The 16,835-nt window shown below is 41.0% G+C and overlaps 1 gene segment (V, D, J or C); it reads right to left on the reverse strand.

Moving 5' to 3' along the window:
• Positions 1 to 15,804: 15,804 nt before the first annotated feature.
• On the reverse strand, positions 15,805 to 16,595 carry LOC101599257. The segment is given in 2 exon segments: positions 15,805 to 16,136; positions 16,547 to 16,595. Coding segments are annotated over 2 exon segments (381 nt in total).
• Between the last annotated feature and the right edge of the window lie 240 nt (positions 16,596 to 16,835).

The following is a 16,835-nucleotide window of genomic DNA, read 5'->3' on the forward strand; positions in this document are numbered from 1 at the left end:
CAATAAGAATCAAGTAAAAGGCTGGAGACATGGCTTACCAGTTAATGCATGTGGCTGCAAAATCTAAAGACCCAGGATTGATTCCCCAAGACCCACATAAGCCAGATACACAAGGTGGCACATGCTTCTGGTGTTCATTTGCATATGCTTGAGGCCATGGCGTGCCTCTCTCTCTCTTCCTCTCTCTCTCTCTTTCTGTCTCTGTGTGTGTTTATATCTCTGTCTCTCTCAAATAAATAGAAGAATGTATAACGAACCATTTTTTAAAAGAAAGTTTGTTTACTCTGAAAATCACAGTGGCCATGAGGTGGAGTCCCAAAGACCCCTAGGGAGCCCTATGAGCTCTGAGCCATTGAGGATACTGTATCAAAAAAGGGGAGGGGTCCAGCACCTGTCAATCTATATCCAGGTTATCCACTGGCCTCACTATGCAGGTGCCTCACAATGGGTAGGATCATAGACTTCATAAGTGCTCTCTACTAAGTGATTCTTGTTCTTTCCTGGTTGCTTTTTTAGTTATAAAACTCTGATTCCAACTGTGACTGCCAAAGATTAGATGTCTCAAACATTTCTATTTTTCTATGTCTACTTACAGCCTGGAAAGTGAAAGGGAAAGGTAGTTTGCTTAATGGGTGAAGAGTTCAACAATCTCTCCCAGAGTTACATTCTAGGGTGTGTCTTAAACATGGCTTACAAGAATGGCAAGTTGGGGGCTGGAGAGATGGCTTAGCGGTTCAGCGCTTGCCTGTGAAGCCTAAGGACCCCGGTTCGAGGCTCGGTTCCCCAGGTCCCTCGTTAGCCAGATGCACAAGGGGGCGCACGTGTCTGGAGTTCGTTTGCAGAGGCTGGAAGCCCTGGCGCGCCCATTCTCTCTCTCTCCCTCTATCTGTCTTTCTCTCTGTGTCTGTCACTCTCAAATAAATAAATTAAAAAAAAAAAAGAATGGCAAGTTGTACTAGGAATCCATGCATAGAAGAGGTTGCTAAAAGATTGGAGAAAACTAAAAATGTTGAAGTAATCCACAAGAGACTGAATCATTCATCCTAGACTATACGAATACAACATTTGTACTCACATTGCCAGAGCTGTGCTGCAGGAAGAGCTGGGCATCCAGCTCCTTTACAGTAATGAGGACTGGTTAGTGAGCTTTCACTTAGGTGACAATACCCTAGGTAACAATTTGCAACGAGAAAATGTTTGACAGTGAATGTTTATATTAGCTGGGGCAGATCCACAATGGTGGACACAGGTCAGGGAGGCCCCTGCGTATTAAGAAGCTGTAGCTAGAAGTGCAGGAGCACCACATTCGTAAACATGGATGAACTCAAATAAGAAGTCAGAATCAACAAATTCATGCTAACTATGGACTCCATGGCTGACCAGACAAAGCAGCTGCTGTAGTTAGCACATTAGCAGTTTTTGATGGATGCTAATTACTTGTTCCAGGATAACATCCCAATCACCCTATGTTGTACACGCTGACGAACGTTCCCCATTAAACCCTAAACTTCCATGATGCCATAAAACTGCTCTTGTGTGCAAGACCTCTCAAAGCAAGCATGGAGATGCACATACAGCCAACACTGCCACTTCACCCCCTTCCCACATCTACCACACACAGCCATGGGTGTCTTCTTAGCTTCAAGGTAGCCAAATTCAGCCTCACCCAAAAGGCCCCACAGCTCCCATCATCCTTTTCTATTCTATTCTTTTATTTTGAAGCAAGTTAATAATATCATTGAAGTAATTCAAGGAAACCTGAATTTTGCATATCAACTGCAGAAAACATCACGGTAACACCAGAAATGACCTGTGTTCTTCCAATATTTCTTCTTTATGATGTACACCACATTAACTTTTCAGATACAGTTTTGTCTCATTATATTTTATTGAGAAATTTAACCCATTTTAACATTCTTCTACTTCATCATAGACCCATCGTGTCTTACCGTACGTCGCCTCTCCTTGCCCTCATCCCAATGGGGCTCTCTACAATAGTTGTCAGTAGTCCTTGCGGGGCTTGAATGCACCACTAAGTCGCTGTTGGGAGAACAATGCCTCTGAGCACACCTCCTCCTCCTGCAGTGGCTCTTACCTTTTCTCATCTCCCTCATCCACAGGATTTCCTGAGCCTGGGAGGGGTGGTACAAGGCCCTTTTAGTGTTGGGATCTTGGCCTCCTCTAATTTTCTGCTTTGTTAAATTTTCATTGTCCTCAGTGTCAACTGCCCTGTCCATGGAGTTGGTTGTCAGAGTAGCAGTGAGTGAGGCTCTCATGTTTAATCCACTTCTGCTATAATGCTCCCTGGGTCTTGAAGATGAGATGGATAAATGACTTTGTGCTAAACAGTGAGCCTGAACTTCTTATCATACTGATGGATATTGGGTCTCCCAGGTATTCAATATCATCTACAAATTGCAGATTCTCTAGCCAAGGCTCTCGCTCCAAAGTTGCCATCAGCTGGCACCCAAAAATTCAAAATACTTGAGCTTGTGAGGGACATCTGAGCCAAACTACCACTTTAAAAAACTTCCCACATCAACAAATGACCATCTATGATATTAAATGCAATGGATTCATTCTGTTGTGGTTTGAATATAAATATATATACTTCATGGCCTGTGGAATTTTTTATGCAGATTTAGATTTTTACATAGCCTTCATCAGGCATAAGACTGAATGGAAGATCATTTCATTCAGAATGGATCTTGAGTCCAGTTTGACTAGGCGTCTAGAGTCAGCTTGACCTCTGGTATTTGTGCTTGTGGTGCTGGTTCTTGCTCTCTACTGTGTTTATATGATGGGGTGAGTCAGCTTCTTCAAACATGACAAATCTGCACCTGGAATTTGTACACCTGAAATAAACTATTTTCTCCCATGAACTGCTTTTTTCCAGGTGTTTTTTCTCCAGCAATGAAATGGAAAGTGCAGCACAGTCCTACTTCACAAGTTCCCAAGGTTTTATCAATTCCAATACTGTTCAATCTTCCCCTTGTTCACATTCTCCTACCTTCGAATATGTCAAAGCAAAAACATATAATTAGCACAGAAAAAATATTCACACTGCAAATGATGTCATTGCTTGGGGAAATTAAACCAATGTAAAATCTCAAACAGGGCAAATGATGCCATTTCACACTTCCAAATCCCACATATGTGAGCACTGATATAATTACAGGGATTCAAATTTCACCCCTACAGCTGGCTGCTCACAGGCTGATTAAAACACTACCCTGACCTGACAGCTCTCCATGAAAGCCATTCTATGGTCCTGGCACATCTCTTAGGGTCTCCACTGCAACTCAAAATCCTCCCTCATGGTTATCAATTAATCTAATAATGGACATTTGGGAAGATTCTAGTTCTTAGCTGTTATGCATTGAGTAGCTATAAATATGGTTGAGCAAATTTTTCTGAACTGAGTCATGGAGCTTTGATGGTAAATGCTCAGCAAGGAAATAAGTGGGTTTGTTGGTAATTCTATCATCAACCTTTTAGGAACCTTCATATTGTTTTCCATAGTGGTTATACCATCTTATATTCCCACCAACAGTGAATGAGGGTTGCTATTTCTCCACATCCTTGCCAGTATTTGATTTCATTTGACGTTTTAATGTTTGCTAGCTTTGTAATGTGTAATCTCATAGTCTTTTATTAGTTATGTACACAGTGTATTCAGTCATGTTGGTACCATCATTAGCCTCCTCTCTGCCCTTCCCCCTCTGCTGAAACCCTCCTCGTTGGAGAATGTGGGTCGTGTATTTTGGGGTTAGCCATCAGTTATGGGTAAGTGGCACTTTTGCATTTCCCAGATGGTTAGTGATGCTGAACATTTTCTTAAGTGTGTGCTTGCCATTTGTATTTCTTCCTCTGAATACTCCCTGTTGCGTTCTCTGCCCCATTTTATGAATGGGTTGTTTGATTATGAATGGGTTGTTTGATTTCTTATTGTTAATTTTTTGAGTTCTTTTTAGATTCTAGAAATTAAGGCCTCTGTCAGTTGTATAACCAGCAAAAATGTTCTCCCATTCTGTGAGTAATCTATTGGCTCCTCTTATGGTATGTTTGTCTGTGAAAAAAGAAAAAAAAAAAAGAAACTTTTCAGCTTCATGAGATACCAATTGTTTAGTGGTTGTTTAATTTCCTGAGCTATTGGGGTTTTGCTCAGGAAGTCTTTTCACACTCCTATATCACAGAAAGCTCCTCCTATTTATGGTCCCAGTAGTAGCAGAGTTTCCAGTCTTTTATTGAGGTCTTTGATCCATTTGGATTTGAATTTTATGAATGGCAATATGTGTGGATCTAGTTTCATTTTCCTGCATATGGCTATCCAGTGTTTCCAGTACCATTCGTTGAAGGTGCTGTCTTTTTTTCCAGTTTTCATTGCTAGAGCCTTTGTTTAATATAAAGATACAGGCAGCATACTTTAAAAAGTGTCTCAGTGGGCTGGATAGATGGCTTAGTGGTTAAATGCTTGCCTGTGAAGCCTAAGGACCCCAGGTCGAGGCTCAATTCCCCAGGACCCATGTTAACCAGATGCACAAGGAGGAGTGCACATCTGGAGTTTGTTTGCAGTGGCTAGAGGCTGTGGTGTGCCCATTTTCTCTCTCTTTCTCTCACTATCTGCCTCTTTCTTTCTGTTTGTTGCTCTTAAATAAATAAATAAATAAATAAATAAAAATTTAAAATACAAATAAAGTGTCCCAGTGCTGTCCCAGTGAATAACAGCTGGCCCTATCTCAAATGTTGCAAGCACATAAACAATTGCAACTGAACAGACCTGGCATCTTTAGCACAAAACTTTCATGTCTAATGCCATATCCTTCTGTTCATGCCTGCCCATTAATTATAAATGTAACCTTGCTCAAGTGCTCAAAACACTAGCATACCCAAGCTAGCCTATCACAAAACTCCCTGTAGCACAGTCCAGAAAACATTCTTTCTTCTCTTCATAAGCCAAACCTAAATAGTTATTTCTGCATTTAGATCTTTCAAACTCTGACACAGGTTAGTCCATGAAACTCTGCCTATTGTATTGCAAACCAACTCTTAAGCCAAGTTTTCAAATCCTTCTGCATTCTTTCAACAGATCTGTTCCAAAAGCTGCAAACTGCAGGCAGGTATCTACTGCAAGTGACTCACTTCTGGTATAAATGTTCTGTTGGAGTTACTTTCTCATTACTCTTACAAAGCTTCCAATCAAAAGCAGATGGTATGTGGAAAATATTCATTTTGTCTTATAGTCTATAAGGGCAGTTTTATGTTACCAGGAGAAAGCACTACATAAGCAAAATCTGTATACTACCTCTGCCACAGCAAAATGAAAAAAAAAGGGGGGCAGAGAAATCTATTAAACTGTCCTGTTAAGTTAGAGACTGAAAAATTTCAAAGTTCCCCCACCACCCAGAAATATATCACCACTGGAAAGGCATTACCTCACAAGTTATCATCAACTGGGGCAAAAAGCATTCAAAACATGAGTTTATTAGGGACATCTCTTCCATATCAGGACATATTCCCTCCTCTGAGCCATCATTCCAGCTTCTTTATCAGGACTCATGTTGTACTATATGACTTACAAACAAATCAACCTACTCCATGGTTGGATCTGCATATCTGAGAGAAAATGTGATGTTTGTCTTTCTGAGCCTGGCTTATCTGATTTAGTATTTATTTTCCCCATTTTGCCTATTTTATGCGATCTTCATTATTTTACATTTCCTTAACACCAAACAGAATTCCACTGAGCATATTTACTGCATCTCCATTTTTCATTAATCAGTTGACCATATGGACTGATTCTATGACCTACTTATAAAGAATACAATAGCTGCAAAAATGGCTGAGCAATTATTTCTGTAGTAAAATGTGAGGTCTTCAGAGTGTATCCAGGACTGATATAGCTTGATCACTTGGGATATGTACTTTTAGATATTTGAGAACACTCCATACTGATTTTTATTTTAGCTGTACAAGTTTGAACTCCAAATAACAGTAGTTGAGGTGTCCTTTTTCTCCACACTTTTACCAGAATTCGTAGTAATTTGCCTTTTTGATTAAATATTTTATTGTATATTTTTACATATTTATTGAGAAAGAGAGAGAGAAAAAAATGGTTGACCAGACTCAAGACATGGCAAACTAACTCCAGAGGCATTCCCCACTCTGTGCATCTGTCTTAGGTGAGTTCTGGAGAGTCAAACCTGGGTCCTTAGGGCTTGTAGTCAAGTATCTTATTCATGAAACCACCTCTCCAGCCCATATTTGCTTTTCTCTTTACAGCCACTTAACCAAAATGAAATGAAATCTTAAATAATTTAAATCTGCATTTCAAGACATGTTGAACATCTTTCTAGATATTTATTATTGGCCATTTGTATTATTCCAATTAAAAACTGTATGTTCATTTCTTCACTCCATTTTTGATTGGATTGATTTATTTCTTTATCAAGTAGGTTTTTTTTTTTTTTTTCCTTCTTCTTGGGTTTTTGTTCTGAGCCAACACTTTCAATGTTGTAGAAAATAGTTGCAATTTTTAAAATGGCAGGTTATATTTTTCCATACTTCTTTTCAAGCTACTGTTCCACCTTTCTCAAGTAGATGTAACATATGCCTAGAGTTTGAAACTTCCTTATATTCTCCTGGTGGAAAATGATGTAGAATTTCTCCCATGAATACACTAAGTAGGAGGCTGAATTCTACAGATCCAGTATTGCCACTAGAATCAAAAGTTGTAAAGAAAATACAAATAAACCTCACTACTAATAATGTCATACTTGATTGTTAACCCAACCCAACTCATGCTGGCAGATCTGTTGGTAAGTTTCTACTGTACCAGTGAACATGGCCTTTGTCTCAGGCTCCTGGAACTTGTGAACCCTGACACATAGATATCTGGACACTCAGATATGACAGCACCAGTCAGAGGGCCGATATGCGGTGGACCAGATCCTCAGATTCAAGAGCACTACACCAACTTCAGAGAGTTGCTGCCCAGATGCAGTGATAACATTTTGTAAAAGCTTGGTCATGCTTTTCAGCAAGAAAGCAATGTTTGCATAACTCATTTTCCTATAGTGACACTTCTATATCTTACTGTTTCTATACGTTAGACTTGGTTTGAATTGTAATTGGCTGAACCAGGGTTGGTTCAAGTCTTATATGAAAAGTCACTCCATAATCTGCAGCCAAGTTGTTCTGACAAAAAAAAAGTAGAACAGTTTGCAAAATCACATCATCAAACCTCAAGACTCCCCATTAGTAAAGAAAGAGGCCATATCCAAGACAAGCATAGACCCATATGGACACCAAGCACTACCTGATGTGAAAAAAATATAGTAGACAAAATACATTCAAGCTATGACCATAGGCAAAGTCACCCCACAATGTGGTGAGTTCAAACTATAGAGCTACCAAGGTCACACAAGCGGAGGTGAGGTCATGTTAGAGCCTCAGATATTGAAATGCATATGAAGAATGTATATGCACTCAACACACTATGGATGACCGTACCTAATGGTGTGGAGGTGACTCTGAGGTGTTGGTCATTCTTAGGTCTAGGAAACTGAATAAAGGAAGGCTGACTCCTAAGCAGAAATGAGTCACAACAGGTAACCTGTTTGGATTCTTCCTTGCACTCCATACCTGCCAGTCCGGTCTGAATGTCTGGAACTGAAGATGAGCAGCAGGTTCCCCACTTCTTCATGAGAGAAGTGAAGGAGGGCAGGAAAGCAGGCCTGGCACAACAAAGAAAGAGGTATTCTCTGAAACTGCGATGCTCTCTAAGCAATTATTTCCTTTTATTATGTTACCTATTGTTTAATATCCACATTCTTGCTTATATTGCCTACATATTGACTGTATACATATATTGTTTGTATTAGTTTCAGACGTGATTCACCTACTACAGATGCACAGCAAAATCTTCTAATTACAGATTCTACTTCTTGAATCATTGGTGTACATGCATGAGTGTTGCATGTTTATATGTGAGAGTGTGCATACTTAGGTGTGTAATATGTGTTAAATTGAATGTATGACACCCCATTATCAGATGTGTTTTATTTAAGCTTATAAACTAACTTTCCAACTGTGCACTGAGGGACATGTCTGTCACTGATGGTAGATCCTGAGATCCAGCCCACAGGTGTGTTTGGGGACAGATATGAATTACATATAATGAATCATGCCCTTTATTACATCAGTAGAGCACCACCAAATCTTCAGTCTTAGACAGAGAAGAAGGAGGAAAACATGTCAGAGATGAGCTTCCCTGTAACCTTCCACCAAAAGTGCAAGGAGGAAGCCACCAGAGCAACCAAGTCTCACACTTCTGCTTCCCTTAGTGACTGACAGTCAAGTTTAAACATCTTCAGTCTGAAGCTTATTATGATGAGAATAAAATCTATTCCAGCTTCACTACCACTCATCAGTAATGATAATAAAGATGTCCCAAAGGACAGATAAGACATTAGGAGAGTAGGAGCTCTTCCTGATTTCTGCTGAAACCTATATAAATGACTACTCTGACATGCCTAGTAATTAATTGTGACTCTTGTCTCCAAGGGACACAGGCAGAAGGGATGGGAACTAGATCATCACTAGATGTGATATAGGACATGACACTAGAAACAATAAAAGGTAAAGATGGTAAATTAAAATTTGTAACTTCCTAAAATCATTCATGTTAGAAGAGAACTTCACTCTTTCTCTGATGACCCCTCTCTTGCCACAGCTTCCTTCAGACTCACTCCATCACTGACCCTAGATCTGCAAGTATGTTTTTATTTCTTTTCTATATCTCCCTCCTTAAGACCACTGTCAAATTTTACAGCTTCCAGCTCTATAACTGGATGTTGGGATTGGGAAAATCCTTAAACTCCAAACCTTGGGTCTTTACTTATTTTAACAAAGAATTGAAATAAACATATAGGGAAGGATAGTTAATTTTTTAAAAAGTTTTTAATTTATTTATTTGAGAGCGACAGACACAGAGAGAAAGACAGATAGAGGGAGAGAGAGAGAATGGGCCCGCCAGGGCTTCCAGCCTCTGCAAACGAACTCCAGACACGTGTGCCCCTTTGTGCATCTGGCTAACGTGGGACCTGGGGAACCGAGCCTCGAACTGGGGTCTTTAGGCTTCACAGGCAAGCTCTTAACCACTAAGCCATCTCTCCAGCCCTAGTTAATATTTTAATACAACTTTTCAAGGGAGTCAGAGGAATGAAGTGATGTCTGAGAACCAAGAAAGGAGGCTGGATCATGTAGTCTGACACCCCATGTGGGAACTGAGCATGGGTCAGGGAAAAATGTGAAAGAGGTTTTAACTAGTAGAGAATTCAAAATGCTAGCAATTTTCTAGAGGATACACTGGGCCTATTATCTGACAATTAAAGCCTTCTTTCTAAAACTCATTGGGTCTAATTAGGCCCAGATTTTAAGGAGGACACGCAGTGGAGACTTTGTGGTTGTCTTAGAGGCACATTTTTACATCTGAAATGTGATGGAGAATAGAAGGGTCTAAGTTCAGGCTATCTCCCACCCTATCCCTCCTCTTCTAGTGGAGGTGTGCATCCTGCCAAAAGTGGATTTGGGGGGAATAATAAGGTTTCCCATCTTTTGCCTACTGGAGTTATAAACCAAATTTCCTCCCCCCTCCCATCCAGGGACACCCAGTGTACTCTATGTGGCTCTTGGAGCTCAGGAGGTCTGAGCTAGGATATCCATGCTTTATCCATTCAGACAGCTCTCCCACTTGAGTTTCTCTTAAATGTCCCCACCCCAGACCTGTAGATTGTACAACACAGCATGTGAAACTCTCAAAAGCAGTTGTAGGCACAACTATATGGATTTTGTAATGCATGCTTGCTTGGTGGCCTAATTGCCTTTTTGGTGGTTATCCTATGACCTATTTCCCATGTGCCACATTTTGGGTGAGTAGAGACGGAAAGGAGTAGTAGGCTGTAACACCCCTATGTCCACCCCCACAACACATCTCCTCCAGTAAAGTTCAAGATATGTGTGTGTGTGTGAACTTGAAAGAGAGAGAGATAAGAGAAAGAAAATTGGCCTTCGAGGGCCTCAGCCACTGCAACTAGACTCCAGACACTTGCACCACCTAGTGGCATGTGTGAGTTTGCACCTGCCTCACCTTTGTGCATCTGACCTAATGGGATCTGGAGATTTAACATGGGTGCTTGGGCTTTACAGGAAAGCACCTTAACAAGTAAGCCATCTCTCCAGGCACACATCTGTTTCTTTATTCAGAGTGTATGTCTATTTCCATCCTCCTGGGCTTTCTTCTCCATGCACATTTTCCCATTCTTGAATGACCATTTAAAAAGTAATCAATAATAGTGTGTTACTTCCTAATACAATTGAAACCATTACTGTCCAAGCAATAGCATGTTCGTCTCACCCAAAATGGTGACAAAACCAAATGCCTTCCATGTAACAGCCATGTAACAGTAGAGACAAAAATAACACAATGTACAAACAAATGTGACAAAAATTATTCTTGCATTATAAACCTTTTAATTAAAAGGTGCATATAAAATGAAGCTTATGAACACAATGTACACATGGCCCATTTGGTGTTTGTGGACCTGGTTCTGACAGGAGATCCCCCAAAGAAGTTCTGGAAAAACCAGTCTATATTTCCTTGGAATATTTATAACTATATGTCAAGTGTGGTAGTTCACACCTTTAAACCCAGCACTTGGGGTGCAGAGTAAACAAGGTATATCAGCCAGGTAACCATAGTGTTAGCACACCTGAATTATGACAGTTCTCAATTCACATGTGAATAGTCCTTATGAAGTCACCCATGAAACCTATATCCCACTCCCATCGCTGATAGTAGCTCTCAGCTCACCTAGGTAGCAGCAGTTCTCAACTCCACCTCCCTTAACAGTGAATAACACCAAAAATAAAAACTAACAGTTTTCTTAGTGTGTCTATTACATTCTGAGTAGAACTGGTCTCAGCTATCCCAGGTAACACTTGTGACAGTTGTCTCACATCACCAAGGTAGCTGTGGACTCAACACACCTAACAATATTACTTGGCTCTAACAAGTAACAGAAGATTACAGCTCACCAAAGCAGCTCACCTTAGCCAGATAACAGTGATCTATTTTATTAAATATTTTATTTATTTTCTTTTCGAGGGAGAGGGAGAGAGAGAGAGAGAGAGAGAGAGAGAGGGCTGCCAGGGCCAGAAGACACTGCAAATGAAGTCCAGATGCAGGCATCAAGTTGTGCATCTGGCTTAGGTTGGTATTGGAGAATTGAACCTGGGTCCTTAGGCTTTGCAGGCAAGTTCCTTAACTGCTAAGACATCTCTCCAGCCCTATTGTTTGTTTGTTTATTTTTGACCTGAGACACTTGTACTGATTAGCCTAATCAGCAAAGAATGTTTGTATTAGCTCAGTTATATAAATATGGCTCTCAGACATCCTACTAACAGTGATTGTCCACTCTGTCACATAAAAGGGTTTCCCATTTTCCCTAGGTAACAATTACTTCAGAACCCCTGGTTAACTGTGGCCACAGCAAGTCCACTTAAGAGATGCAAGCTTGCCCAATAACAATGTGTCTTAAGTCACCCAGTTACAACTTTTCTCAGTTCAGTCATGTAATGGACATCTCAGGCAACAGTAGTAGGCAGCAGTAGTTCTCACTCACACGGTGTGGTAGCCTCTGTCACTGTATGTCAGAGTGTTTTCACTACCACAGGCAGCAGTGGTTGTAAACTTATCCAGGTAACAGATTCTCAGCTTATGCATGTAATGGCTTTCAATTCTCCAGGCAGTAGTGGTTCCTATGAAAAAAAAAAGTAACTGTATTAGCTCACACAGGTAACACATCCTCTCTCACACAAGAATCAATGGTCTCACCTTCATCCTCCCTCTCCCTCCTTCCCCCGAGTGGTGTCCATTTACCAAAGTAGTAAAGGTTCTGAGCTCACCCAAATACACTGGCTCTCAGATCAAGCAAGTGGGCGCTAGTTGAGCTCCATAAATGATCACAGGTCTCTCAGTTAACAGCCAGCTTACCTTTGCAAGTAACTGTGAATCTCAGCTTTCCCAGTTACTGTGGTAGGTAGTCAGCTTACTTACAAAGTGACAGTGTCCTGAAGTAATAGTTGTCTTGGATCACACAGGAACAGAACTTTACACTGATATTGATAACAGAGGTCTCTGCTCCCTCTAGGGAATTAAAAGTTTTGGATCATACAGGTAATAATGCTGTCAGCTTGACCCATAATAGTTGTTTTGTGTGCAAACAGGAAACAGTTGCTCTTAGCTCACTCAGGGACAACTGATTCTCTGACCTCAGTTATTTCCATGCATCCAGGCATCCTTTGTTCTCAGATTTCTAGGTAACAATGGCTTTCGCTACAGAAACAACTGTCTCAGCTCTCCCAGGTAGCAGTGGTCTCAGCTCTCCCAGGAATCTCTCAACAGAGTTGAAGAAGAGACTATGGGCTTCATAGTGGAAGAAACAGAAAATTCAAGGGCAGCTCTGGCCTAAAGCTCTTTCTGGAACACATCAGTGTATAGAGACAAACCACAGGAGTGATCTAAATTTGACCACTCCTACAAGCTCACCTGGGTATAAGCCTCCCTATATCAATGTCCTCAAACCCATCAGGGGTTTGTCCCTAAAGTATGAGGGGGAAAAATGGCATTTTTGTGTATGCTTCTGTAACAAAATACTCAAGAAAAAGCAATTTTCAAATAGGAAACTATTTCTCACAGTTCTGGAGACTAACATCAAGATCCAAACACCAACAAGTTCAGAGTGTGCACCGTTGCCTTCTGCTTTGAAGAATCTTCTGGAACCTGTGTCTTCACTGTGTGGGAAGCTGGAGGGTAAATGGATGAGCACTGCATGAAGCTGTTCTCACAAGGACCTTAACCCCCAAGTCCAGGGCTCTGTCCTTATGACATCATCACCTCCAGAAGGCTATTTCTTTATGACATCCGCTTGGCCAATCCAATCACTGTGTGACTTGGGGGACATTCAGATTGTAGCAAGAGGTGAACAAATTATAAGAATATTTTCCTAAGCTGATTCACCCTCTCCAAAATGTGGGGCTGGATAGATTGCTCAGTGGTTAAGGTGCTTGCCTGCAAAGCCAAAGGACCTTGGTTCAACTCTCCAGGACCCATGTAATCCAGATGCACAAGGTGGCACATGCATCTGGAGTTCGTTTTCAGTTGCTGGAAACCCTGGAGAGACCATTATCTCTCTCCCCCTCCCTTTTTTCCTTCTCTCAAATGTATAAATTTTAAAAAATATTAACAATGTGTACAGGAGCCAAGGTTTAAAACTGATTGACCACTAGACCACAGTGGGTGTGTGGTGTACCCACAGAGCTATTCACCTGGGGTAGGGCAGAGAAATGGGTCAATACCACTCTGATTAGTGGTTCAGGCTGTCCATGAATGTGGGTGTTGGCACATGTGACAGTACAGAAAATTAAAGTCCAAGCTTGGGAGATCAGGAATACTAAAGAGTTGTCCCCAGGTCACAAGCATTGACTTGTTGCTCCTTCTACACATGGAGGCTGCTGACCTTCTTGGACACAACCCTCATCATGTCTCCCTCAACTGTGATCCTGAGATTGGCAATGGATTCCTCTACATGCAGAAGAGGTAGCTTCATTCTGTGAAGCTACACACCCATAGACCATCCATCTATTAAAGGGGTCATTCTATCCCCTAGAAGACTCCAGACAAATAAACTCTCTAGCCAATTCTTTTTCCTCATCATTAGTAGTCTGAAATGATAGTGTTTCACCCATTGTACAGGGTTTCTGAGGGACTCACAGGTTCTGAGGCACGGACGTACCTGCTGACCTCTAACCCCAGGAAGCTGGTTCTCATCCTCCGTTGTAATATACATGACACTACAAAGTTGTCAGTGAGTGTGGAGAACGCTGTTTCTCAATATTGAAGAAGACTGTGTATTCACAAGAACACATGTTTCAGTTGTTGTCACACTGCACTTACTGTCCTACTTTGATATTGAGTTTGTGATCCTGCTAGTGTCTTGAGTAAAAGAGATGAAGGCATGGTTGAACAAGGGAGAGTGTGTCTGGAAGCAGTCTGGATATTAGTACACTTATGCTCATATCAACATTATGTGAAATAACAAAAATACTGAAGCTATTCATAGGTGAGTCCACTGATGATTTGATAAAAAAAAATAATGAAATATACACATGCAGACACAATGGTGTAATAACTCACAAAACCATACTATTAGAAATACATCATAATTTAATTATGTCATGTTATAACCATCATATTCTACTTAGATAACAATAAGTGATGAAATCTAGAGTTGACTCATGCTTATGATTTTATATAATGCTCTTGTGCCATCATTCTGTACAATAGATTAGTATACTGCTTATGATAATCAGTAGTAACATAATGGTTATCTCACATACTTAAATATTTCTCAAAAGGCATAATAAAAATGAAGAGTATAATAAGTGAAATATCCCTAGAAGATGTATACCTCTTGCAGAATGAGGAGTAACTATAAGTGACTAGCAGTGAACCTGGAGGTCTAGGATATTGGTGTCCACCACTGTCACTACAAATGTAGTCCTGAAAGTTGCACCCCTTCCTTATGTGCTTGCAAGTGCAAAGGGTAAACCCCTGAAATCCAGGCAATAGCTTCTTGAACTCTGAGATTGTTCATAAGAAGACCATCTCAGTTTCTAATAGTGTCATAGCTTAATTGCAACTCCACAAGATTTACAACAATAACATGAGCCACAATTTTGTGCTCTGCTAACTACTGTCTGGTGTATGTGCCCTTTGTGATGCCATTTATTCCCCTTTGTACAAAATCTACTGAATATTATTTCACCTCAGGGAGGTGGAACCGCTATTGATTTATTTATTAGTAATTCAAGATGTCTGTAAGAAAATCAGTTCCATGTTGTTTGAGTTTTTCAGACTTGTTTCTTCATTTTTGAACTCTAAATCTGAAATGAAAAAAAAAAAAAGCCCATCCCTGTAAACATGCTGAGTTTGGGAATTTTCTCTTGGAGCATATTTTTCATAATTTCTACAGAAATGTGTAAACAGGAATGTGCGTGATTTTTTCTGATGCTTCTCTGATGAGCGTATAGTCCAGTGCTGTGCCTGCTCCACACAGATGGGAAAGTATGCTCAGAGGAAGCAGAAATTACAAGATATAGGCAGAGGAGCCAAAGAAAATCCTAATGGCATGTTTGTTTATCTTCCTGCTGAACCTAAAATACCAACAGGTCAATCTGATCAAAAACAATGTAAAAAAATCAAAATTGCAAAAGTAGATTTAAAAGTATACTTGAATTTTTGTTACTATGACTTACCTTTAGCCTCAGTGGTATGGCTGCACATATGAATGGGTTTCATCATTGCATGTGCACTAGTCAGGGCTGATTAGTAAGACTGACCATCAGCTTTCCTTCCTGTGTGTGCGCACAGGGCAGGGTGATTAGGATGAGTAGCCATCAACTTTCCTTCATGTGTGTTCACAAGGCAGAGTGATTAGAAAGAGTGTTCATCAGCCTTCATGCCTGGCTTTTCTGAGGGCACTGGGGCTCCTGTCAAACTAAGGTCACTTATGTAATGCCAAAAAATGTAGCATTGGCAGGGTATTTTTGTGGGCAGATGCAGCAGCTGTGATCTTCTCTCCTGAGGCATTGCAGATCTGACTCTTTCACAACCTGAGAGAATCTACTGTGCTGCCCAACAGATGAGCAACAAGTGTGGTATCTAGACAGATAGGTTTTTATTCAAGGCTGTACCACTGTGGGAGGGTAATGTATAGTTTGAAGGCAGTAATAAACTCCTATGTCCTCAGGCTCTACTCTGCTGATTTTGAGTGTGAAATCTGTCCCAGACCCACTGCCAATGAACCGGTCTGGGACCCCTGAGAAGCGATTGGAAACCCTATAGATCAGGAGCCTTGGAGACTGGTCTGGCCTCTGCAGGTACCAATGTAGATATGTGTATCCATTACTATGTAGGAGACTCTGACTCGATCTGCAGGAGATGGAGGCGGGCTCTCCTGGTGTGACAGGCAGGGTCAGTGGAGTCTGGGTCATCACGACATCACCAATGGATCCTGCAATTGCAATAAAATATAAAGCTATGGATTAAAGATCTGAAACATTTTAAGTGTTTTTGCTTTTTACTTCCTTCTACTTTATTTGTGCATTTGGGTCCTGTTCTATCCATACTCAATATAAAAGATATTTTCTAAGAATAGCTTGGTCTTTGGTAGATCCTTCCAGGAGAGAAATGTGCTTCAGAGCCAAAGCCTTCTCCAATCTATATGTCCTTGCTTCTTCTGGACTCTTTCTTGCTCTCATATGTCTGTGCGCTCTCTCATACACGTCCTGGAGGAAACCACACACACACACACACACACACACACACACACAATTGTCATATGGACAAAACACATCTGTGAGAGAGTATCCTTAGAGCTCACAGCCCCTCATATGCCCCTTCCTCCTCTCCCTCTGCCTTTACCAGGGATCCAGAGCATCATCAGCCCCAGGAGATGAGTAGGGCACCTCATGGTGGGAAGTGGAACTGAAGAGTCCTGGTCAGTCAGGTCACAAGTTGAGCTGATCTTTTATCTCAGAATAGCAAGGGAAGGTCCTCCCCAGGGAGAAACATGCAAATCCCCTGGTGGGAGCAACAGTGCACAAAGAGCCAGGGTGAGTGCTGGGTGTGCTCCCATGAGAGTGCTGTGAGATGCCACCTGTGTTTTCATCAATACCCGTACAGTCCATGTTGCCTATAGGAGTTGGAGGAG

Source organism: Jaculus jaculus, chromosome 6 (genome assembly GCF_020740685.1).
Source record: "Jaculus jaculus isolate mJacJac1 chromosome 6, mJacJac1.mat.Y.cur, whole genome shotgun sequence".
In the NCBI taxonomy this organism is placed as follows: domain Eukaryota; kingdom Metazoa; phylum Chordata; class Mammalia; order Rodentia; family Dipodidae; genus Jaculus; species Jaculus jaculus.